The 26,244-nt window shown below is 42.0% G+C and overlaps 1 protein-coding gene across 1 annotated transcript; it reads left to right on the forward strand.

Moving 5' to 3' along the window:
• Positions 1-3,779: 3,779 nt before the first annotated feature.
• LOC147893933 (uncharacterized) lies at positions 3,780-24,813 on the forward strand. The gene is made up of 12 exons (XM_087385457.1): positions 3,780-4,808; positions 5,107-5,163; positions 8,555-8,596; positions 17,514-17,561; positions 22,134-22,205; positions 22,343-22,423; positions 22,547-22,632; positions 22,846-22,890; positions 23,108-23,234; positions 23,391-23,590; positions 23,764-23,952; positions 24,156-24,813. Exons 1-12 carry the CDS (start codon positions 4,158-4,160, stop codon positions 24,424-24,426), a joined length of 1,869 nt encoding a protein of 622 aa, XP_087241583.1. The 5' UTR covers positions 3,780-4,157; the 3' UTR covers positions 24,427-24,813.
• The last annotated feature ends 1,431 nt before the right edge of the window (positions 24,814-26,244 follow it).

Below are 26,244 nucleotides of genomic sequence, written 5' to 3' on the forward strand. Positions count from 1 at the left end.
CATATGCATCAACAAAATCTCATCCAAGAGATCAAAGCACAACTTCTGCATCCACAGCAATATGTCAAAGCTGTCCCTCAGCATGACATAGCAAAGCTGTCCCTCAGCATAAAATAGCATCTGTGTGCTAAACATCCATCAATAAAGCATCCCACAAGGCAATCTGGGCCTATCAGTGCATCCAACAAGGATCACAATGCATCCAAATGGCCTATAAAGCATCCACTGCAACCCAATGCAAACCACGAATGAGCACACATGGCTCAGACTGCAACCAGAGTGATTTGCATAAGGTATATCCAAAAATCACTGCCCCACGGCAATGATCGCCAGTGAAAATAGGTCCTGAGATGCCTCAAAACATGGGCGTCACTGCATACTCAGAATCAACAAGACAATCTACAAATATCTCTCTTGCACTAGAACTCCAAGATCCCAACCAATGAATGGGAATCTAGGAGTCAACCCTTGCAATTGACCTATAATCCAAAAATCAAAGGTTTGAACCTTTGAATGGATTTTTGACAGAGAAACAGACGATTCGCCGCCTCAGACAGACGGAACTTCTCCAAAACTCCGCGAAATCGCGCAAGAGTTGGTATGAAGGGGTTTTTGGGCCTCCGAAATGCAATGGAACAGACGGTTTTAAAAATCGTGGTCACAATCATTGGGTCCAACACACGGACTAAAAAACGCTCTTGCAAATAGACCTGTTTGTAAACACCACCAGAGTGCGAATGATGAGTAACACAGAAGTTTTAGGACCTCTTGAGTCTATTGAAACTAAATGGTTGCTTCAAACTCGAGTTCCAACGCACTGGCAAAAAAACGTTGAAACAGAGACAACACTTAGTCAGAAATCCAACAAAATGATGCCAAATTCAAGAATGAAGGTGTTTTTGAACTCCCGAAATATAATGGACACCAAAAGCAAGCAATGGCTACCTCCACAGGTCATTCCGGACTCTCAGTAGTAGTCGAAAGGAATAGGGGAATCATAAAAAAATGTCTTTTTCCTCCAAAACCACCTGCTGGCTTGCAAAAAACCACTTAGAGAAGTTTCCAAAGGTTTCTGCAAGGTCTCTGCACACCAAGATGTAGGTAAAGTCATCCAACAGAGCTTCTCCTTATAGCAACATACTTCGGGCTCGAGGCTCACACTCAAGCTCAACTAGAACACCCGTGCTCTGATACCAGTTGAGACATCTCAACAATGGAAGCAGAATGAAAGAAGGTGAGAGAAAGGAGAGCTAGAAGAGAGAGCCATACAAGTTTTGGTGGGTGCAAAAAACACCCTAATCTTCTATGTCATCCATATATATGTGTGTTTGAGTATTGTACATAAACGGGGTTAAGGTACAATGGCCTTTAACCCCCACATCACTTTCTCTAATGAGGACCCAATTAGGATTCTATAAAATAGCTCCGGTTGCCTCATTATGTGATCATATCGGTATAGGTTGGCAAGGGTCACATAGAGGTCACATAGGATTCTATAAAATAGCTCCCGTTGCCTCATTATGTGATCGTATGGGTATAGGTTGGCAAGGGTCACATAGGGGTCCTAAAGAATACTTGTGGACTTTAGGTTCTTTAATGAGGACTCAATTAGGATTATAAAAATAATTTTTCATTAATGGTATTTCTATAAGTTTACATACTCATTTCTATTCATTTGCCATGCTTAATCTCAATATGTTTGCAAGTAACATCTAAGTGTGCCATGTCATTCCAATATCATCTTCATCAAGATTCATAAGTCACTAGAAGCTAGACAAATTTATACATTATGGAATTCCCGGCTTGAATGCTTAACGAACTTAAGCATTCATGCCGGGATTATGGAATTGTGCCATATCATTCCAATATCTTCATCAAGATTCATAAGTCGCTAGAAGCTAGACAAATTTATACATTATGCAATTCTCAACATGAATGCTTAAGGAACTTAACAATTGGGAGACTTAACAATGGGGAGTGGAGGAAAATTCCGAAGGTTTTCCAATGAACCTTGAGGATGCAAGAGCATGAATGCTTGGGGAACTTAACAATTGGGAGAACTTAACAACAGGGAGTGGAGGAAAATTCCGAAGGTTTTTCAACGAACCTCGAGGATGCAAGAGCATAACGTCACTAACATTTATCTACACAAACATATTGACTTTACTAGAGATGCAAAATCACATCACTAGTTTTGGTTTAAAAGAGGGTCTTTAGAAATAGAATTTTGCCAAGATATTGTGATAAGTGTCATTAAAAGAAGTTGTTATGGAACCTCAAATTTCAATACAAGGGATGAAAAAAGTCCATCTCATTGAAACTATATTTTGTGAACAATAAAATATTTCTCATATATATGCTATGTGCAATTGTCCAAAAAGAAGTAGAAAAAAGCGCATGCTTACTTTGAATATGTGATTATCTGATATCAAAGAACTTTGTAGGGAAAGTTCTCACTTGCCATTATAAAAAAGGATACTTGGGGCTTGGAAATACACATCTCTAGACCTTAGCATGGTGAAACCAATTTGCATGAGTATGAAAGGGAATACTGTTATTAAGAATGGCTATGGACTCTCACTAAGAGACACTTTCAAGGTGAAAGAGTTGAACAAATAATATCAACTTTGGAGACTAGAGCCATCTCCATCCATCCATCCATCCATCCATGCCTTGTACACTTGTACAAATACAAAACGACTTAGGATACCTTGTCCACCCTTCGTTCTCCCTTACATGTGGAAAGGGTTGGCTACAGAGAACTCACGTTATAAACATGTATAGAGATACATTTCCATGCTTGCTAGGAGTTGCATTTGCTTGGAGGTGGCAATGTCCATTCTTAAGAGTCTTTTAAAAACCCTTAGTGACTCTCGGTGTAAAACCCCTAGGAAGTCTTGTGGATCTCGTAGCCATTGTACAAATTTCTAGAAAGTTCAACTCCACACAAGGCACTTTGCTACAAAAGTCTTACAAGGAAAGTCAAGTAAAGTTTGTTGGCTTGGTGTGGTTGATGTGTGTGTGTGTGTGAGAGAGAGAGAGAGAGAGGGGGGGGGAGAGACTATTATCATGTGCATAAATATCTCCTCCAAAATAACAAAGGCATCGTATGTTTCTGAAAGACTAATACTAATTTGAGGTGGGGCAACCATGGGAGGAATTCGACCATCCATCTTGAGCGAAGGTGATATCACCTCCATAGTTGAAGGCCAACCATGTATGCCTAAAGAGAAAGAGGGAGCAAGGACACTTTGGAGAGAGTGAGGGGCTCAAGGACTATGGAAGGCCAACCATGTATGCCTAAAGAGAAAGAGGGAGCAAGGACACTTTGGAGAGAGTGAGGGGCTCAAGGTTTCTTTTAGGCCATGACCACACATTCATCCACAAGGGTTGTTGGGGGGGGGGGGGGCGGGGGCGAAGGGAGGAATTCAACCATCCATCGTAGAGGGAAGGGATGGCTCCTCTAGAGTTGAAGGCCAACCACGTGGGCCTAAAAAGAAATGGACCTTGAAAAGGTGAAGGCTATGAGGGTTCAAACTTCAAAGTTGATACGATGACAAGCGTAAGGCCGACCACGTGCGCCCAAAAAGGAAGAAATAGGAAGGAAGGGGAGGGGAATATAGGATGGACTGTGGAGAAGCGGGTGGAGGGGAGGAGGACAGGTGGTGGAAGGGGACTGCGGGTGGAGGGGAAACATGAAGCGTAGACTGTGCACTTTTTCATACAACTGGATTGCCGCTTTTCCTACGTTTCCTTATATTATATACACCCATCACTTGTTCGCTTCCTAACGGCCTCTCCTCAGCCTTGTACCTCCTCTCACTCCTTGCCCACATTGCTCTCCTTCCCCCTCTCGTAGCTCACTATCGTCGTTTTGGGTTCTGAGAACATTGTCGTATTGGTTCCTTTCCTCCCCCCTCCATTTCTTGACCGCCCATTTCATTCACTCGTCCATAGCTCACGATTTTAGTGTTGGGTTCGGAGAAGATTGTAGTATTGGGCCCTTTCCTCCCTTCATCCCATATCTATCAAGTGGCCATAGCTCACTGGGTGCCGCGGAGACTGTAGTATTGGGTCCATTCCGCCCTTCATTTCTTGAGCGTCGGCCATTTTGCTCCTTCTCTTCATTCTTGTCTCGCCAACATGATTGGCTAGGGATGGATCGCTTGATTTCTCATTCGGATCCAGGGCAATCTGTCTGGGCCAAGCCGCACTTCAACATGGTCCGAGCGGTCTTTGTGCCCTTTGGATTGGAATGCAGATGTTTGAACTCTTCATGGGGAACTGTAACTACATTTAACGTTCCACTTAAGAATTTTGGTACTGGCATGAAGCTGCGTTTTACGCGGAAATGCAAAGCCAAACGAGGTTTGTTGAAGAGCCTGGCAATTTTCAACGAAAAGACACGTGGAAGAATTGATTGTCAGGGAATTTCTGGCGAAAATGCTGCGGACGTAAAGGAGCTCAATGTGGGAAGCTGGCCGCCAAGGTCCCTATTCACATTTAAATGCGATCAACTCAGCAGCAAGAACCCTGACCATTATTTGGGACTGGAGCATGAACAAAGCACAGGAGAAGTAGTACCGCACATCCAAGGAGAAAAAACAGAGAAGATAGGGCCTAGGAACTGTTTAGAGCATAAAAACATATTTGGCTCACATTGGAGTATATTGATGGGAAGGAAAAAGAGAGCTTGTGTTATTGTTCTTGTGGTGCTAACCATTTTGCTGACAAGTCCTTCTATCACGGTTGTTAATCACTCGATCAACATTGCAGACAACGTGGCCTATGCCCAACCAATTGCTCAGGTGCAAATTCTGCCTCAATTTCTGCTTGTGTCTGTATAGGTCTCTTTATTTCCTTTCACGAATGATCAAATATTTAAATTTTCACATGACATGTTTGAGCGTCACAGCACACATCAGTGAGCCGTGTCGTTTGATGAACTGGTTGGTTTTCAGTGCAAGACATAGATGCATCTGTGTCCACGTTTATGACCTTACTTCATGATATGCTTCCGGTGGAATACCCCGCATGTTTAATGTTTGGGTGCTTAGATGAAATCTGATGTTTTGGGCTGACTGCTGTCACTTTGGCTGGCTTCAGGTTAGACAAGCTGCCATGTTTCTGGAGAGGCTTGCAGGAGGCACAGCTTCAGAAAAGGTACTGCCATCTGCTCTGTTAACCAGGTCTTTCTGTCATTGCCATGTTTTAAACGCGAGCGTGGTTCCAAAAGAAATCTTATTTTGGGTGAATTGTAGATATGGTTGAATGTTCAGTTTTGGCGTCAATCTTGATCAATGCAAGTGAAAAGTCTCCACTTGTTACTGTACGCGTAACATAAGTGTGTTCAGGGTTACTTGCTTTCAAGCAAGTAGTTAGCGTGCATTGTATGAAAGCATATGTGAATGTATATTACTGTTTTGGTACGTGATTGCAGATGTACCCACATTCAGAAACATAAAAGTAGTCATGACAGATGTATTTTTAAAAAGCATATGTTTTGGGGAACAGTTCTCTACAGTCGTAATGGTGCTGCAAATAGACTTTAGTTTTTCTTTAGTTTGTTATTCTCTCATATTTCAAATTGCATGCATTGTGAACCATTTGATTTCACTTTTCTTTGGCTTGCCTTGTTTTTATTCTTAGACATTTTCTATAATTGCAATAGCGCTGTCAACATGTAAACGGTTGTGCTTTTTGTTTGTTTTTTCTCAAATCATCTTGTCTATCCACACTGTATGTCATTTTCTGCTTTCTGTAAGCTTGGAATCCAAAGGTAGTCTGTCCTTATGTTCAATAAGTTTGCTCCGTTCGAAAAGTTTGAAATCAAAAGGTAGCCTATCCTTGCATGCAACTATCATCTCTAGTTGATAATCTCCTTGATTTTTGATGGGAAAGGTACTAGGAACGGTCCTTCATCCTTTTTTGTCAAGTGGCTGACAAAAGAGGTACACATGAGCGCACACTGCATGCATATGTGTGTGTGTGTGTGTGTGTGTGTGAGAGAGAGAGAGAGAGAGAGAGAGAGAGAGAGAGGTTTATTAAGTCTTCTAAAGACCTTAGGGTTTATGAGACTGAAAAACCAGATACAATGAGCTGAATAAGTGGAGCCTCTAAGCGGGCATCTGCACCCAAGACATGGTGGTGTCACTGTGGTGGTCCTCTGTATGCGGTTTGAGGAACTGTGGCGGCTGAGAATGGATAAGATGGTCTTGGAAGAGAGAGGCTTTGGTGGTGTATGGGGCCGTGGTGGCATTAAGAGTGCTGGTGTCGATCAGTATGCAAGTGTCACTGTTACAGCCGTTGGCCATGCCTCTGGTTTGGTGAACATGGAGGGAAGATCCCCAAGCTTGATCTGTGCATCGACACACGGAGGGGTGTATCGTGTCCCTGCTCTGGGCCTTGTCTCCTTGGGGTTTGGTGTTCCTTTGCACTGATCTTCATAGAAGCTGACTTCACTTGAAGCTGGCTAGAGGCTAACTAGGTCTTGAATGTGTGTACCTGTATGGGATCCTCCCGTATAACTTGTTTAGCTTTGTGGTAGGTGAGCAGAACAAAGGAGGCCTCAAGGCTATACTGAAAGGGGGCTAATTTGTCCATATGGAATCCCAGGCTCCAATGTACGAGCATACCAACATCTGTGATTGCCCTTAGCTACTAATGTCATGGATGTGGATAAGGCAAGCTATGGTAACTTGCATCGGCCTGAAGTCGATGAACCACAATCCCTTAATCGGTGAAGGAATGTGATCACCTGGAATGCTGGGTTAAGCTGTAGTGGGATAACCCCAGACTCAACCAAAATGATTTGGTGTGGGACTGATGCTTTACTGCGGATCATCCATGACAATAAGAGAAACCAGGGCCTCTCCACTTGAGCCGAGTCTACCTCTAATGGATCATGCCCCTAGCAAGGAATGCCATACATGGTTGTTGGGTGGCCCAAGGGGTCCGAGGATTATGAAAATGAGATCCAAAGAACTGCTGCTCAAGCCTAGCAATTGCAGCATATCCCTTGCGCAATTGGCTTGCATCACTGGTCGCATTGTGAAGATCGGGCCAGAGAAAAGAACTCCCCAACATGTATAGGATGCGACGACCTCCATTGATAATCCGGCCAGGGTGAATTGCTCTCTGTGCATGGCTGTCCAGGTTGTGTTGAAGATCATTACCTTGGTTTTACCAAGGTCAACCTTCGGATCATCTGTCTCACAGAAGGTATGGAGTGCATCCAAGTGTCACTTAGCTTCAGGATTGCAGGCTTACCTTCTCTTGTGCTGAATGTCATCACCATGTAGGTTCCAATCTGATCAAATAGATATTGCAATACTATCCCATTCAATACCTTGTGTTCCTTCCTGCAAAGCCCAAAAGGTTTCTTTCACTTTGTCCTTCTCTCCACTTCGTCAATTCAGCAGTGCACCAATCGGGATTTTTAAAGCATTCAGCTTCATTGTTTTGGTCTTTGGTCTGTTTCCTCACTCACGTCTCAAATTTGACATCAACCTCACTTTTGACCCCCTTCTCTAGTTTCATATATATCTCTAGTTTCACTTTTGACCCCGTATCTAGTTTTCTTTTGACCCCATTCTAGTTGTGTTTATTTCTGAAGTACGTCTGCTATCTTACCCTCTGTTCTTCCATCTTAGTAATCCTACTCTCCATTTCTGCAAGTTGTTCTTGTAAAACAGCTTTTCTTGTCGCACAACTAGCAATTGCTTTTGAGTTCTAAAATATTTCTCTGCTTATGGAGATGGCATTATGCTTGGGGAAAAGACAAAATGACCCAAGATGACCCTTTCAATGTTGAACTCTTTGCTCAAGCTCTTTGGGCCATACTCTTGTAGTGACTGCTGCTGCAGTGCTACAACAACTCAACAAACCCTTCAACCAGCAAAGCCACGATTCCAGCCTTGTGCAAACAAGGACTGTCTAGCTATTGTTGATTGTAGAGGGATGCCCAGCATAATCAACTGCAAGTATCAGACAAATGGTGGAGCTGACCACAGATTCAGATAGGGTTGTCCAGTCTCTAAGGTAAAGCAGTGCCTAGCTAATTCACTGTAGGCATCAGTTCAAGCAGGCACAAAGTAGTCGAGTTGCATGATGGTTGCTGTGGATCGCGACCTCAGTGATGAAGATCTGACACTTTGGGATAAGGTGGCTCTGCGTCAAAATGCCCTCTTGCTGTGCTGCTTATAATTGGCTACAGGGGTGAATTGAGGAGTGCCATTTTGTTGAGATTTCTGCTCCATGATACATGAGATGGAAGTTTACTGTGGGAGAGGGCGCTGTGCATCGAAATGTCCTCTTTCTGCAGTCTATTCCCACTCCAACATCCTCTGTAGGCAACTCCACCCCTGGGCGGGTGGGAGATGCGGCCAGCCAGGACTGGAAGGACCAAGTCGAGTGAACAAATGCTTCTGGTTGACTCTTGAATTTTCCTCGCTTTGTTAGTTTCTCTATAATTTTAATGCCAGCATTCATTAATTTCATTCGTGACTTGATATATTGGAGTCAACTGAAAGTTTTTTGTGGTTCATTACTGCAGATTTTGGACAAAGTGGTGACTGTGATCAGTGGCCAGACAGTGGTAAAGTTCCTTTACCTCTCTTTGAGTTTTCTCAAATATGAAATTACCTTTGTAGAGTTTTAAAGAATTGTCGAAGTATTTACTTATGAACATGTTGAAAATATTAAAGTATTGGGAAACGAAGGTGGGATTGTGGTCTCTCCAGCTAAGTGAATCTCTCACTCCCAACTTATCAACTTACGAGAATACAAAGCTATGTTAAGACCAGATGCTAGAACCCATTACTTACAATAATGCTATAGAAATATTTACTTAGCTATTCTTTGTTTTGAAGATGCAGGGCATATGTCTCTAGATGATAGCTACAGGAGAATCAAGAGGATGTGGATGTTTTGATTAGCCTTCTCCTTTAGTGCTGACTTTTGTCAAGGCTGAGTCTGCCCTTCACCTCTGAAGTGCTGAAAGAAACTCAGTACGAAGGCCTTTGTATAAGTGGATATGTGTGAGCATATGCTTATACTATGGTCTACACCCACCGTTGAGCACTGATGACGTCGGTGGGGATGTCATAGGAGCTAGTTCCTCCTATGAGTGATGGAGTTTGTGGTGAGTAATTGCCATGAGATTGGAACTACACACTGTGTTGTGTCTTTAGAGAATGAGTTTGGGCATGTTCTTGGACTCATCTAGATATATATTCTCGCCGTGTTAGTGGACATGCCTTTGTGAAGGTTTCATCCATGTTCTGGCTTGCAGATATTGCAATAAATGCCGCTCCATCAGCTAGGTTGTCTAAGCATTTTTTCTTTAGATTACTTTGTTTGGGAGAGACTAAAATGAAATCATTAGTCTTCACAAGTAGTTGTAGCTTGAATGAAGAGATGTGGACTACTTTTTAATTAACCCCCTTAGTGCTAGCCTCTGCCACGGCTGAGTCTGCCCTTCACCTTTGGAGTGCAGATAGAAACTCTAAGACCTTTGTATAAATAGATGCTCAAGGTATGTGTGGGTGTGTGGCTTTGCATGTGTGAGCTCACATCCTTATACTATGCTCTACACCTGCCGTTGTGCATTGATGACGTCGGTGGGGATGTCATAGTACCTAGTTCCTGCCGCCTAATGGAAGATTGAGTGATTGTCATGAGAATGAAACTGGTTACCATTCATTGTGAGTTTTTAGAGGATGAGTTTGGGCATGTCTTGGATTCATGTGTGCGTGTGTACACTTTTTGTGAGAAGAAATCTTTATTTCTATAGAATAATTACATTCATAGCTGCTTCAAAAGTGAAGTAGCTACTACTCAAGAAAAGATCTCAGTATAGGCTGTATACACATCCTGAAAACAATCGTAGAATGATTGTTGCAGAGATCGTTTGAAAAAAAGGAAGGATGAAAATAGTGGATCACCAAAGACTCTATGATTTCTATCCATCCATAAAGTCCATAGGGTCCAATATCGCACCCATACGAAAAATAAATCAAAACCCTGTCTCTGGGGATGAAATCCAAACAACCAGAAAAATCTGCCAAAAGTAACAGTAGGAAATCGCTGTCGAAGCCTCTGTCTGATGAGAGCAATGAGATCAGAAGTATTTGGACAGGACCAAAAGATGTGGAGCACTGATTCAGTAGAGTGCGAGCATCTGTGACAAACAGCTGAAGCAATATGTCTGTGTGCGAGTAACTGTCCAGATGGAAAAATGCCAAGGAGAACTCGCCATAGGAAAAGCTGTTGTCGAAGAGGGACTTTGTAATGCCAAAGGAGACGCAGCCTTTTTCTCCACCACTTCATTGGACGATCCATATGCCAAACAGTATTTGCTCTGTTGGAAATCCAAGGTGGAGGTAATAACACTCTATACAATGATGACACTGTGATATGTGAAAGCTTCAAAGGACGGACATATGAGGAAGGAGAGCGTAAAATCCAATCCTCAAGCCGATGCTGAATTTCTAAATGAGGTACCGGCAAGTACGGTTGGAGCATTGCTGAAATTTTATGCCATAAAGGATGATAATGAGCTCCCAAGCCATATTTGCGAGCAGCCAAAGAAAAAGATAGAATTGTGCCATCATCTTGAAGTACATCCGCCACAGATGAAATGCCTTTGAAGGAGAGAAAATATGAACGTCGGGGTTCTTGTATGGCCAAAGGTGGGTGGAATACTTTAGACCAAAAGAGATTCTCTTCCCTCAAAGAGTTGCCCGAGAGAGAGTCCCTGCCTTTCCATTCCAAGTGGGAAAGAATGTGTTTCCAATCAAGAAGCAGAGAAGAGACAAAAGGGCATCCTCTGATCTTGCCTTGGATAGAGCCAAATAAAAATTCCCACTGAGTAGGCTGCCAATTCCCAAAAGCAGATGTATGAAGATGTAATAAGAGAGAGCGAATCATAAAAGCCCAAGGCTGATCTCCTTGTAGAAACTGCATCATTATTTTCCCCCTGTGAGCAAGTAAATGCATTTGAATATTTAGAATGTTCAGACCCCCGTGCATCTTTGGAGAACAGAGACGATGCATGGAGAGTAATTTGAGACTTTTCTTGCCATGTTTTGAACGCCAGAAAATTTCCATGATAGCTGACATAAATGAAACCAAATCTGCCTTAGTGAACATAGTAAGAGGCAGATAAAATTATATGTATGCTATCAAAATGGATTGTGTAATTCGCAGACGAACATGTAATGGCCAAGTTGCAAGCTTCCAATATTCAAGTTTTGCCCTCAACTTTACTAGCACCCAATCAGTTTGTTGTGGCGGGTGAGTCCCCAGCCTAAAGGATAACCAAGATGTCGAATGAATTGAGAAGCAGGGACAATTCCCCCAGGCCACAAAAGGTTGTGCCAGTCCTGTGCATGTTAAGGCAACAATTTTGATTTTTAAAAATTTACCCGAAGGCTAGCAGCCAATCCATATGTAGAAAGAGCATGCATGATCATGGACAGATCAGCCCGATTATTTTTTGGAGTAAAGAATGAATCATCAGCATATGCTTGAGCATTCATGCTGCGACTGCCAAGGATCTCCAAACCGTGCAGTTGGTCAGTGTCCAAGAGGTGATCCAGATATTGAAGCAGTGGATGAGTGGCTATGGCAAAAAGTAAAGCACTCAGTGGACATCCTTGTCTGACAGAGCAAGCAAGAGTCCAGGATGGAGAAATATCTCCTGAAAGTATGCAGGCAGCTTCACTATCTTGATATAGCCAATTGATGAGTTGCTGCATTTTTGTGCCAAAACCCAAAGCCTGCATAGTCGATGAAATAAAATCCCACTGAACTGTATCAAAAGCTTTGGCAATATCAACTTGCAATAACAAAACATCCTGCTGTGTGTATTTGGCATATTCAATTCCAATGTAGGCATTAGCAATGTTATCGGTGATATGCCTACGCGGGACAAAGCCATATTGCGCAGGATGCAACCCATCATGTAAAAACCCCTTTAGCCGAGCAACAATCATTTTGGTAGTGACTTTGTAAATTACGGGCATAAGAGTGATAGGTCTCCAGTCTGCCAAAGACTCACAAATTTGTTTTTTAGGAAGGAGTTTAACAAGACCTCTCTTCCATGTGTCTGGCATTTTCTGATGTTGCCATGCAGCATTCACCATAGATAGTAATGGATGCTTCAAAATAGGCCAGTATGCTAGAAAAAACTCGACTGTCAAGCCATCCCATCCAGGGGATTTCCATCTGCCACATGATTTGATGGCATCTGACAGTTCCCTCTCAGCAAAGGGTTCCTCCAATTCCAAAGCTTGAGTAGGGGAAATGATTGGAGAAACATTTTGCAACAGTAAATTTCGTGCAAGCAAAACCTGTTGCGAGGGAGGAGCTACAGAGCCAAATTGCTGAGAGAAGTGATGCACACAAACAGAGGCAAGCTGTGACCGTGCAGTAGTCCATGATCCATAAGGCATTAGCACTCTGCAAATTTCTGTTTTGATTCTCCTCTGATGCAAACTCTTGAAAAATTCTTTGGAAGAGCAACCTTTATCTGTGAAGGCTCTTTGTCTTGCTCTAGTCTCCCATTTTGCCAGTTTCCTGTGATCATTTAGTTTAAGACAATGTCTGGCCTGACATAATGTGGTTTGCTCATGCATGGACAACGAACGATGATGACTGAGTTCAGTGAGGTCTTGACAAGTAGACTTGGCCTGAGCAATGGTTTCCCTCGGAGTCTTCATGTAAGACTTGCCATAAGCTCTAATCACCATTTGCATTTTAGAAATAAAAGAAGCCCAGGCATCATCAACATGAAGATGGCTGTTAGATGAAAGACAATGAGCTGCTTCAGTAACCATTGCCTTGAATGCAGCATGTTGCAAATAACTGTTGTTGATGATTAGATGTCGCCTTTGTGGCAATCTATCATCTGGCATCTTATGAAAAGATAACCGCAGCCATAGTGGTGCATGGTCTGAATGCACAAAGGCATAGTCAATCCACATTTTGCATGCGAAATCCCCATTTTGTTGTGGAGCAACACTATACCAACGATCCGGTCGTGCCTTATAAGCGGAAAGAGCATTATGTTGAAAAGTGTAGCCCGGTGACAGAGGCTGCAATTCCTTCCAGAGGTCAACTAGATCCAAATGCAAAAGTAGTTGAGACCAGGCATGCCTTTTAGGAGATAACATATGATCGTGGCTGGAAGTGTTGTCTCCCTGTTGTGGAGCATTATTGAAATCCCCACATATGTAGGCATGAGATCTCCACATGAGATCTCCACGGGTATTGTTGCATAGCATCCCAAATTACAGTTCTGTCTCGAGATGACTGAGGTGCATAAATTGAAGCAAATTCAAACACCTCTCCTCTTATAATGCATTGGAGAACAAGCCATCTGCCTTTGTTGTCATTTAATGCAATGACTGGTTGAAGCTCATGTTTGATCAGAAGGACAACCCCTGAGAAAGAGTGCTCCCCAGCATAGAAAATGTCATACCCGCAGCAGTGTCCTATCTTGCCTGCATAAATATGTTGGTTGTGCTCTTGTAATGCCACTATGTCAGGCTGAAATCTGTTGATGTACAGCCACACAGATTTCCATTTCCTACTGTCACACATGCCCTGGACATTGAGTGTAAAAGAGGTGATGTGAGCAGTCATATATACAGATATTTATAGTAATGTAACAACTATGTACAGCAGCAAAATGTATGAGGTCAGCCTTGCATTTCTATCTCAGGGTCGAGGCCTCGCCCCTGAGAAGTAGTCGCCTGAGAAGTGGACAGCAAAGCAGCAACCTCTTCTTCAGGGAAGAGTGTTCTGCTGGCTGTTACTGCAGCCCATGTAATTCCAATTCCTGTATTGATCTCTGGGGTGTTTCCGCTAGAAGAGGCACCATTCCAAGTGCGGGGAGGTGGAATTCTTCGAGCCTTTCTTGGGCTCTGCCAGCCATCGGTTGAAGGTTGCTTTCCTTTGGGCAAGGATTGAGTAGCAGGAGGTGAATGTGAAGTAAGATTCGCATTGGTAGCTACTGAATCTTTGCCTTTATCCTGACTCCCAGAATGCTGTTTACTGCTTTTATTTTTGTTGGCAACTGGAGTAGGAGCATCTTTAATGGGCATGTGGACTGGCAAGGTGACATGATGCATTTTATGTTGGTTCAGTGGACACTGTGAAGCCATGTGTCCAAACTTTTTGCATTCAAAACAAGCCCCTGCAAATAAACCCCATTTGAGTTTATAAAATGCACTCCCCATGTTCACATTATTCACCGTGACTGAGTAAGAGTCCGGTGTGGGATTATCAGTATCCCAGAGAATGCAAAATCTGTTTGAATTACCATTTGGCCGTGGTGGGCAGACCACTTTACCTAAAGAGGCTGCAATTTTAGGCAAAAGTGAGGCCATGCATTGGGGAAAATCAACAACTTCAACCCAGACTGGGCATCTGTGTCGGATTAAAGCCTGAAAGTCCCTTGTGGGAGACCACGGCAAGACATGCACCATTTGCTGCCCAAAAAAGAGAGGTGAATGTTCCAAAAGCATTTGTCTGTGGATCTCATCCACCATGATAACCTCGAAAAAGCCCCTGGCTGCATAATGTACTTTACGAACAAAAGAGCCAGCCAATGTGCGTGTCAGCCAGTTGCCTATTTCTGCAGCAAGTGGCATCCGGCCTGGAAAGAATAATATGATTGCATTCTTGGCATACTCTCTGACTGGATCCACAATTTCATCGACCTCAACCATGAGGCCAACTGAAGGAACCGAGTCTTTCCACTCTTTTCTCGTATCTGCAAATCCTTCATGCATTACATCATATACTAGTTGAGCCTCAATCGTGTCATGCATCGGGTCATGCTGACCCTCAACCTGCTTTTGTTTCTTGCAGGGAGCCGAACGCTCCTTTTGAAATGTTTTTTCATATGAATACTCTGCCATGACTCGGTAGGAAAAGGAGCTCGAGGATGAAGTACCTGTATAAGGGTGGTAAAAGCCAAAAAAACCAGTCCCAAAGAAAGATCAGAGGAAGCCCGCAAGAGAGAAGAGGAAGTGTAGAACTGGTAAGGAAAGAGCAAAAGGATAGGTAGGAGTTGGCTGAAAAACCAGGTAGGGAAAACTCCGGTTGAAAGCCCCAAAAGTATACGAAAGCTGGACTTGTACGGAAAGGTACGGAATGTACGGACGCCGTACGGTGGCCGTACAGACGTACGGAAGAGGATTGGTACAGGGTTACGGGTGAGAGACGAGATGCTGATGGAAGATGGAACTGAAATGAAACGAAGCCTATAGATGCAGATATCGACGCACACACACGGAGGGCTGGAGCGAATTCACGCAGGATGCGTAGGCAGAACAGCGTGGACGTACTGTACTGACGTACGGCACCTGTACGGCAGCCGTACAGGTGTACGGCCATACGGGAGAAGCTGAACGGGGCTCTGGCGATCTGTTCTCCGCTCTCTCCAAGCGCTCACGCTCCACCTCTCCACCCTTGGTCGCTACACACACACACACACACACACACACACACACACACACACATATTTGGTAGAAGAAAATTTGCGTTAAGAAAGCATTTACATTCAAAACTGTCTTTGAGTGGACAGCTACTAGTCATAATAAAATACTGACAGCTGAAAGCAGTAAAAGCTGCAAGAGCTTGTATAAAAGAACTAAAAACACTCGAAAAATACTTCTAGTTGGGCTGCCATTTTACACTCGTGCGCACACACACACACACACACAGAGACACAGACACAGACACAGACACAGACACTTTTTTTTTTTTTGGGTGAAAACTTTGAATGCTTTATATTACAAAGTAGCTATCCCAAAACTGGGAAGTTAAAATATACATAGCTGGAAAATACATCAAGAGAAAATCTCAGTGTAGGACAAATATACATCATACTATATATAGTGAGTTTGCAGGCAATCAAAAAGAGATTGCTGCAAAGAGCGATGAAAGAAAACAAATTTAGAAAAAATAGGATCACATAGACTGTATGGTTCCTATCTTTCTAGAGAGTCCAAAGTGTCCAATACCAAACCCAGGAAAAGAACAAGTCAAACTCCGGTCGGTGAGGATAAATCCCAAAAAGCCATAAGAACCTGCTGAAAGTAGTATGAGAAAAGTGTAATCGCAATCTCTGTTGAAGAATGCCGATGAAGCCACATGTGTCAGGGCAATTGCAGAAAATATGAGAAACAGACTCTCTGGGTGCGAAGCAATGATGACAAGTAGCTGAAGCAATATGCTGGCATGAGAGGAAAAGTCCAGAAGGAAAAACCCCCAATGAAATGCGCTAGAAAAAGATCTGTTGTCGAAGAGGAAGCTTGGTATGCCAAATCTGCCTCAAGCATTGCTGCCACATTTTGTAGAGGACAAGTCAATCCCCACAATTGATTTTCTCGGGTTTATATAAAGAAGACACTGTAATGTGAGACAGCTTCAAAGGATGAATGTAATGGCATAATATAACTTTATATAAAGAAGACACTGTTATGTGAGATAGCTTTAAAGGCCGAATGGATGAATTTAATGGTAGAAGAGTCCAATTCTGAAGCCTGTCTTGAATTTCTAGGGGTGGAACTGGCTGAAAAGAGTGAAGCATACGAGTAATAGCCTGCCATATAGGAAGATAATGCATCCCCAAGCCATATTTTCCAGCAGCCAATGGAAATGATAAAAGAGTTCCATCATCATGAATGACATTAGACACAAAGGAGATCCCTTTTGAATTAAGGAAATATGATCGTCTGGGCTCCTGCAATGCCAACGGTGGAGAAAAAGCTCGGGACAAGTGAATACTTTCAGCTCTCAAAGAATTGCCTTGTAAAGAGTCACGTCCATGCCAAGCCAAATGCAAGAGAAGATGTTTCCAATCCAAAAGTATTTGAGAGACGAGAGAGCAACCTCGGACTTTTCCTTCAATACTTCCCAAGAGAATCCCACTATGTAGGCCACCAATAGCCAAAAGCAGGGGTGGTGATTTGAAGAAGTAAAAAACGCATCATAGCAGCCCAAGGGTGATCCTCATGCAGAAATTGGAGCATCATTTTCCCCTTATGAGCGAGAATATGCATGCAGCACATGAATATTCAATGCCCCATGCATTTTTGGCGAACATAACTGCTGTAAAGGAAGTGCAAACTTTTCTTGCCATGTTTTGAACGCCAAAAAAATTCCATAACACTGGACATAAATGAAGTAAGAGCAGCCTTGTTAAAGAAGATCAAAGGCAAATAAAATTGGATATATGGCACCAAGATAGATTGAGCAATTCGGAGCCGAACATGTAGAGGCCAAGTAGCCATGTGCCAATATTCAAGCTTCTTTTTGAGTTTTGCAAGGACTTAATCAATCTGCTGGCGACGACGAGTAATCTTTTTTTTGGCTTTCCTTGCTTTCTTCATTTGGTGTAAATATTTTTCAGTAGCTACATGTTAGAATGATTAGTCTTAAATTGTGTTGAAGGGGAAGAAAGAACTGATATGGATACGTTACTGTATATTTAATTGCAGGTTACTCCAGAAACAATAGAAGGACTGAAATCTATCATTGATGGTGAAGTACGTATATTCTATTTTATGTTTTCCCTCAAACAATGCAGCAAATATGTTTTAATAGATACTTTTTCTTCCTTTGAATCTCACTTCAACCTTCTCAGTTGTACAATGGCATGATTTGTACTAAGTGGTCGTGACTAGTGTTATTATAGAGCTAACAACTCCGGACATTGGGAGGGACTACATGGTTTAGAAGGTTCATATTTCCCAACAGATACTGTCAAAAGAAAAATCCTTGTGAGTCATCACAAGACATCATGCCTTCCTTCACTAGTTCCCAAGCCTGTGCTCAAGTCAATGCATCTAGATGTATACTTCAGAGAGGTTGAAAAAGGGAAAAGTGCAAGTTGAAGGAAGCTTTGAACTTAGCAACTAGGAATGAATATCCTAAACTAAGTAATCTCTACTGTAATTTATCTGTCTGGTCTATAACTAATATCAAAGCAGCAAGGATGTAAAAGGAAAGCATTGTATGTGACTTATGATGAATCAAAGCACTGAATTGGTGCTTCCCTTGCCTTCAGTTTCAGGCCTTTATTATAACTCCTTTGTCAATAATGTGATATGTAATTTGATTCTGCATATATTTGCCATATGGATGCTGGATAATGCACACAGATTATCCCCTAGTCAGGAAAATGTTAAGTATTCACAAGTGCTATGAAATAAGCACATTTGCAGACTTGCTTTCGATATGAGTTGAGATGTATGGATATTCGTAATAGAGCTATGCATGTATGCTTCTATCTATGTATGTACATGTAACAGACATGTGAGAGAATTACCTCTTCTCACTAGCTTGGAAGCATCTCTGAACTGAAAAAAAGAATAAACTCATGCCTGCATACGTTGAGTGAGGGTGCAAGAGAGCAGTACTGGATGCAACTGCCCCCCGCCTGCCATGGTGTATTCGTGTGTTAGATGCGATGGACAAACTGTTACAACTGTATTGAAGGTGAAAAATCCTCACCCCATGGTGCCTCATGGGAGCTCATATGCTTGACCTTGGGTGTGTACAAGCACTAATTGTACCTTTCTTGAACATAGAAAAATACGATCTGGCTCAACCATGCTTCACCTCTGGAACGTTTGTCAATGCTGCTCCCACATATAGGTTAAGCCATGACACATGGAACACTAGATGCATGGTTCACTTCTTGGGAAACTGAAGCTTCATGGCTATGTCATTGATGGCGGGGATGATGGGGAGTGGGCCAAAATTCCAGCATGAAAGCGTCTGACAGCTGCTGAAGTAAACCCAATGACTTTTCTTAGAAAGGGTTGAGTGCAACTGGGTGCTTGCGCAGGACAGGATAAATTTGTCTAATGGCCATTCCCTAGAGGAACTTGCTTTCCAGCGGATCATGGGGTCTTAAGGCTATGGGGGGCTGGCAACCTGTTGATGGCCTAGCCCTGACTGGGGAGAACCTCATGGAAGATATGGGAGCTACACATCCCGACCCCGATCGAGGGCCCACCAACTTGGTTTGTACTGTGGGTCAGGGGTGAGCAGCTTGTTATAGTGACATATGCACGGGATTGCAATGCAGACCATCATCATTCCTGTCAGACTCCCCTATAATTAGAACTTTTAGCTATATAGGTCTCATCCATCGCGAGTTCTAGTCTAAGGTTTGGGTTGTCACCAATAACTGATTAGGCTACACACGTCTCCCTAGATCAATGTTAATCTTGGATACATCTGATGTCCATGGTGAGCCTTGCTCATACTAGGCAAATATCCTTAGCCTTGCGAGGATTAAGTACCTTGGCTAATATCTATTATGTCTCACATTACTACGTAACCAAGGATAGGTACAAGCTAACTAGGATTAGCTTGGGATGTAAGATATCCCTTAAAAGAGGATCTGGGCCTTACTAAATCTTTTTGACAAAGATCGTTTTTGTAGGTTATTTTCTTAGTATACACTCTCGACTCGTCCGTAAATGATACAACTCCATGTACCTTGTAGATGCTGGCTGATTTATATCAATTGCATACCGAATCTCTGCATAACAGCATATAATCTTAAATACTGCATGCCTTGGTTTCCCATGCAACCAAGACAAGTTGTCTATCTAAATGAGTTAATAACAATGTTACAAGCTCTAATATCAAGTACTTAACCCAAACATCATAAGCTGAAATGAGACAAGCTCCGAAAATACACTGGTCAGCAATCATGCCTAATCAGAACTGGATTTGAATAGATTGATTAGTTTTCTCTTCAAACAGTCGCTACTTTTCAGAGCATCCTGAAATTCAGCATAGGTGTGATTCTAAAAAACCAAGCAAAGCTGTTCTAATAAAAGAATCATACAGATGAAATATCTTTAATAGGTGAAATTTCTTATTCATGAAGCACACATGGTAAATAATTCTCAATGTAAAGAAACATAAATTTATTTCCAGGAAGTAAAACCACGTAAAAAGAATAAAGCAGAAAAAATAAATTGGCCTCAATTGAAAAATCATGATATGGAGGATACGCTCTTAAAGGATACTTAGTCTTGGGTTTCACCATCCTCCGACAACTTAGTTCTCTCAGACGAAGAATTTGATAAGGAATCACTGAATTGTTCAATCCACTTGTAGATTCTTGATGGAATAATTGATTCTGACAGTGGACGACTCCAACTACGTGAACGTGGGCTTGTCATCGTAGTTTAATCACACCTTGTCCTTGGGAGTAGGAGGCTCAAGGTTCTGCTCAAGGATTCATTCAAGAGTAAGCCCAACCTTACAAGTTGATGTGTCCTCTTCATCATCTTCAAACTTTTCACAAAGTTCTTGCATTTGATGCTTAACATCTTCTCCAATCTCAACACACTCCTCTCATCCTGAAGATCACCTGTGATTCTATCACTTTTGGATAACAAGAGAGCTTAGGTGGAGGTTCTGCCTTTGTACACTCTTGTTCAAGCCAGCTGAAAGGACTCCTGTACAACTACTGGCCTACAAGTTTTGTCTAGAGAATCCGAGCTGTTGCAGCATTAGGTCTATCTTGTGAGAGCTGCCCAAGAACCTTGAGTGATGATCCCTTTGCTTATATTTATAAGCAAGTCTCTGTTTTAATTAGCATGTGATGCTATGTATAGGCTTAAGTTATAAATACCCTACTATTCTTAGCAGATTGTTACTTTCTATGAAAATCCCTCCCTATGTTAATTGCTTTTAAGTTATAGAATAATAGGAAATGATAAATGAAACTTTTGCAAACATATATAATAATTTCATGAAAATTGAAAATGCATGAGAAGTAACTTTGAAAGCAAGTGAATGTATGATTCCCAGTATTCGAAGGACTCCTTATCCATTGCCAAGAGGTTGGAGATAAGGAGAGAATCAGACGAAGAATTATGTATGTGCTTCATTTCTACTTGTATATTGGAGGTGAGGAATGGCAAGAGAAGTGTCTGCAAGCCTGATAACTCTAGTTTGAATACTCCATAGTTCAAAGTTTGTCCGGTTCTCTCTATGACTACAGTTGACCCTTATCTGTATAAGAGGGTGGGTTAAGTAGTAAACTTTAGCTTAGGGGCTGCGCATCTATTAGAGCACAAGCATCCTTTTTCAAACTAGAGTTATAAGCCAAGGTTTCATACTTTACGTGTCATTTTTCTTCATGACTTACCCAAGATTTCTAGATAAACATGGACAACCCATTTGAGGGGCTAAGACAGCTATTACAACACAGGTTGGCTCTCAAGTAAATGAGCAAGCAATGATAGGAAAGGACGAACGAAATCTGGAGTCAATTGTAGCTTTCTTTGATATAATTGTCAATGCGGCATAGGAAAACCCATTCTCGGCATTTTGTTTTGTATTGATTGGTGTGCCCCCCCGCCCGCCCGGTCCCTACCCCCCAAGCATGGTCTTTTGTGGCTATGCTTACAGTGGCTTATACACTCAAGATTTGTTGAAGTATGAAATAATATCATGTGTTTTGTGATTTAGTCGTTCGCTTATTCATTGGCCTTCAGTGTAGGTAAAGAGTTTGTATGCAAGATATTATTAGTGGTCATAGGGTGTGCTGTGGCATACTAGTCTCCAGATCCGCCTGTAGTGATTCTTACTGCAAATTTGGAGTGCCCGCGTCCTTGGATGCAGGAAAGCTACTCAATGAAATGTATATAGTGCGGATGTAGGAAGGTGGTTAGTATGATATACGAAGTGCCGATAGTTCCTTACAGAATGGGTCAATTTCAAGACATGGGAACCAAGTGGGCCATATAACACCATAGAGAAAGAAGACAAAAGATTAATGGATTCCCGGGACAAAGCCATTTGGACATGTTATGCACACAAACTGCCTTACTGTTGATAATGGAATTATAATAAGTGAACTCTGGCAAATCTCTTTTAGACCTTACATCAGTATCCTGCTTCTGCATCTGTAACATTGCAGACTAGTCTCTTTTCTTCAAATAAGATAGTACAACCATGGTGATTGAAGTTGTGCATTTGGATGGTTTTGTGTCATTTGTTACTTTTCAGTCATCCAAGTAGCAGTTTCTTGAACTTTCCTAGTGGAAGAGAGTGGAAGTATTAATCCTTGGTTGCATCTTTTATAGAAGGATTATCATGACTGGCAAACTGATCTTGCAGACCGTGTGGGGGATTTTTGGTCAACTTCTATTGATGTGGTTAGTATCAACAGGAACTTTTTCTTCCTTGCTTTACATCTCACCTAGTCTCTTCTCCTTACACACAATCTCACAATTTAGATCTCCTTGCTTGCAACCCGGTATAATATTCTTTGGTTTCTTGATTTGAATTACAGATTTCAAACTTCAACCCATTATCGCTGATAGAATCTGCAGGAACAAACATTCAGGGTCTCTCAGAAATTGCTGCTGAAAGGGTATCTCTTTCTAAACTTTGGTTGTCTTGAAGTGCATATGACTTTTGCAATGGGGGAAGCCCTGGATGCATAACTGAAGCCATTTGCTGTAGAATTGGAATTGATAACGCAATGTGGTTGCAGTTTGCTGCATTTGAGCTTTCTACCCTCGTAGCATTGGGCGAAAGATGGCTTCTTTGGACACCATTTGTGGCAATTCCTATGTACATGTATGGACTGTGCTTTTTGCTTTACCCTCTAACTTAAATATAATTTTTGTAAGTAAATTGTCAATACTTGGGTTTTACAGGATTTTCTCTTTAAGGCCCTGTTTCTAAATATAGGTTTTTACAAATTGGAAAATGGGGGACAGCAGTAAAATTAGGATTTGCCTTAGTTGATGATGATGGTTCTGACTGCTCAATTTTATTAAAATTTTACAGACAAATGTCTAGAAACAGGAATAAGGATGGAGATAATGGGGATAAGTATGTTTTCTTCTCTACATCCACACTTGCAAACTTTTGTATTAAAGAATTTTCCACTATGAACAAATGAATTTGTTCATCCTCTGTGCACCTCTTAGGGGCTCTGTTACAGCATTGCACTATGGTCAGCTTTTGTACTATCAGGGTTTTTTTTTGTATGCCCTTGGATTGCTTTTATATGCTAATGATGTGTGTGTGGGATTAAATGTGCATGTAGAGGAAGACCGGAAGCTGCTGTTGAGCTGTCAGAGGCGGCAAAAGCTAAAGCAGTGAGAGTCAGAGAAGAGCTAGAAAGAATTGAGTTGAAGGCAGATTTATTGGATCTTGTTTATTCTCTTGGAAAGGTATTATGGGTGTATGGATTTCAAAATGCAGAAGGATAAATTGTGTCCAAATACTTGTAATGGATTCAATCAATAAAGAAAGGAAGCATGTCAACAAAAGGCACAGTAAGTTTAAAGAAAGCTGAAGGAAGGACATAACTATGTGCTTTCATGTAGATCGCATGGCAATCCTTGGAAGTAGAACAAGGTGTCAAGAGGAGACAGATCGATGACACCCTGTGCAGACTGCAGGAATTGAATCCCTTGCACACTGGATCTAGTGATCTCAGAAGCACATTTGTAGGAGCTGTCCAAAATGATTTAATTCCACCGAAGATGCATCCTCTCTCTGATGTTGATGGGGAGTGGAATTTGATGTGAGTTTCTATTGCTACTTCCCTTTTTTAAGGTTTAGAATGCTTGCAACATCCTAATTAGTCATGTCTAGGTGTGCTGGTCATTCTGGATTTCTTAATTTTGTCACGTGTTAAGAGTTGGTCCGACCTGTTTTGGTACGTCAACCAATTTTAATTGAAAAGTTTCCATGCAGTTATGTATCACGGGCTACTGATACGAGCCAGCAACAACAGCCATCTCTGTTTCCGAATGTAGAACTTCTTGGGATTGAACTGAGTAATCTTCGGCAAAAGGTTTGGCATAAAGTGTCAGCAGGTTCACTCCCAACCATTGAAGAGGGTGCAGGAGATAAAATGATGGCAAAAAACACTGCAGAAATCCGGTAACATACAGAATTTGTTATTTCCAGGGTTTCTCCGCTTTGTAGGGCAAAAGTTTGAGAATGACTTAGGCTTTTCATTCATGCATCCTTTGCTCATTTACTGTTCCTTCAGTATTTCAGTCCATTGACTGGAAAACAATTTCAAGACGCGTAGGCACGGTAAAGCCAAATGATAACAGGAAATGTTGGTTTGCCTCTACCAGGCTAGGACCATTGGGAGTGATGGAGATATCTGTACAAGGATCATGGGAAAACCTGAGAAACGGAACTGGTGCACTCGTTTCTTTTGATACATTTTCAGCTAGACCTATAGAAGTGCTTGGAAATCCTATCCGTGAAGATCTTCCTCTTAATCTGTCCATACCAAGGGAATTACAGACAACTGGAGAATGGCAGGTCGTGTATTTGGATAACTCATTACGTATAAATAAAGGAAGAGCGGGACAACTTTACCTGTTCCGCAAGGCACAATAATGTGGGATGCCAAGTCATACTGGTTCCCTTTCTTTTTGTACAACAGTATGCAAATCATTTACATGCTGCAAAATTGAAAGGAAGAAGAAACAGAGTCATTCATATACATAAGGAGTTTTCCAAGTGGAGAGGCTACTCCATGTAAGAATCTTTGCAGCAATTCTGCTGGTCTGGGGCCAGTGGTAGAACGTGTGTCCACACCCTCAGTGGAGCTCGCTCTTAGGATATCCTTGGATGAAAAGGGAATAGGCAACTTGTTTGGATGATGAAACTCAGTCGTCATATGAGCAAAAGAGGCAGGATATTGGAAATCGTGGGAGATATAAGACAGTTCGAGAACTAGGATGTCAACCTTAAGAAAGGTGGCAAAAGCCTTTTGTAAAAGTATGAGGCACGAATATACAATTATTTATAAAAATAAATTGCTTTTGTGCTCGATGTCAATGATTTTGTTACTTAAGAAGTAAACCGATTCCAGCTTCATTATTGGCCTGGGTGGTAAACTTAAGGTCGTCTTTTTTTTCCGTTGAGGTTTTTTGTGATTGCTTGTGGGCATGTGATCTCCACCTTTTTCTCCTTTTTTTCTTCTTTCTATTTCAAGGCAGGCAGGTTTTTTGATTGGTTGTTGGCATGTCATCTCCACCTTTTCCTCCTCTTTTTCTTCTTTCTATTTCAAGGCAGGCCACTTGAACATCGTTCAACTTGTTTTGTAGTTGTGCATTGCTGTACCATCGAAAATCAATGCAGCAAGTGTAGCCACTATGCCGCTTCAAAACATAACTGATGCCTTTTGATTGTATTCTAGCTTTTATTGATAATGTAAGGCTATCGGAAAGCTGGAATGCACAATTGTTCAGTGGACGGCCCGGCTTAAACATTTATGTCACGCTTTGAATTTCTAGGATACTTTCTTGTTGGTAGTCACTGTGATAAGAGCTAATGGATGGGAAATTGAAGATCAAACAGTTGAGAACGTCTAGTGAATGTCATGGACAAGGGCAAGTCCACTCTTCTGGGACCAACCATACCTAGGATAATGACCTTCCTATAAAGCCATAAACAGCACACAAGCGCTTCGCTGCTCCACAAATCCATAAGTTAAATGCAACCTATTCACTACAAATACTCATGCAGCCTTGTCACTCACCAGCTTGACCTCAGGAAACCAAAGCCATTGTGAATTTCGTGAACATGTTGTGTATTGTGTTCAGTTCTCGCTCGTGTAAACTAGCTTCTCATGCAGTGATTCATTTCTACTTGCAATAGAGTTGTGAGAAAATTTTAAGCTTGTGCGATCATAGATGGTTAAGGATGTAGTCAGGAGCAATAAAGGTCGTTTTACCAATGGTGGCTACTTTGTTCATGTGGCTTGTTTTGTCTACTAGGCCACATGCATGGGAAATTGGCCTTGTACATTGTACGAAATGGGCTACCTTGGGAATCCTTCCTAGATTATTGAAGCAAATGCGCTGGAATGTAGTTAATGCCTCACATGTTTTGTCCTTTTGAGCCATGATGAAGCAAGCCAATTTTGCATGTTTCAGGCCATTGCACATATGGATCTGCCTCCTTGGACTATTTGTTTCGTATTTTTGTTATACACCAAGCGAGAACACGCGGGATTTGTGGACTACAAAAACCTATGCAAATAGCCAGTTGCGCAAGAGAGATTAAATGGAGCTATAGTGGCTAACGGTGGGACTTGAAGTAGGAAAATCCCCGTGAATGGGAGCCTGCAACTTCATAAACAACGAGCGAACGGACCTGCAGGATGGAGAAGAGCAAGCTGAGCCTGAGGCTCGTGAATGGCGACAATTT

Source organism: Dipteris shenzhenensis, chromosome 15 (genome assembly GCF_047967505.1).
Source record: "Dipteris shenzhenensis isolate YYH24624 ecotype China chromosome 15, Dip_SZ_1.0, whole genome shotgun sequence".
Taxonomy (NCBI): Eukaryota; Viridiplantae; Streptophyta; class Polypodiopsida; order Gleicheniales; family Dipteridaceae; genus Dipteris; species Dipteris shenzhenensis.

What these genes read in the sequence shown, in the direction of transcription:
- LOC147893933 (XM_087385457.1), top strand. Translation starts at nt 4,158, where the DNA reads ATGGATCGCTTGATTTCTCATTCGGATCCAGGGCAATCTGTCTGGGCC. An exon ending in TGATCAGTGGCCAGACAGTG is followed by an intron (nt 8,597 to 17,513) that starts GTAAAGTTCCTT and finishes ATTTAATTGCAG; the next exon opens with GTTACTCCAGAAACAATAGA. An exon ending in GATGGGGAGTGGAATTTGAT is followed by an intron (nt 23,591 to 23,763) that starts GTGAGTTTCTAT and finishes GTTTCCATGCAG; the next exon opens with TTATGTATCACGGGCTACTG.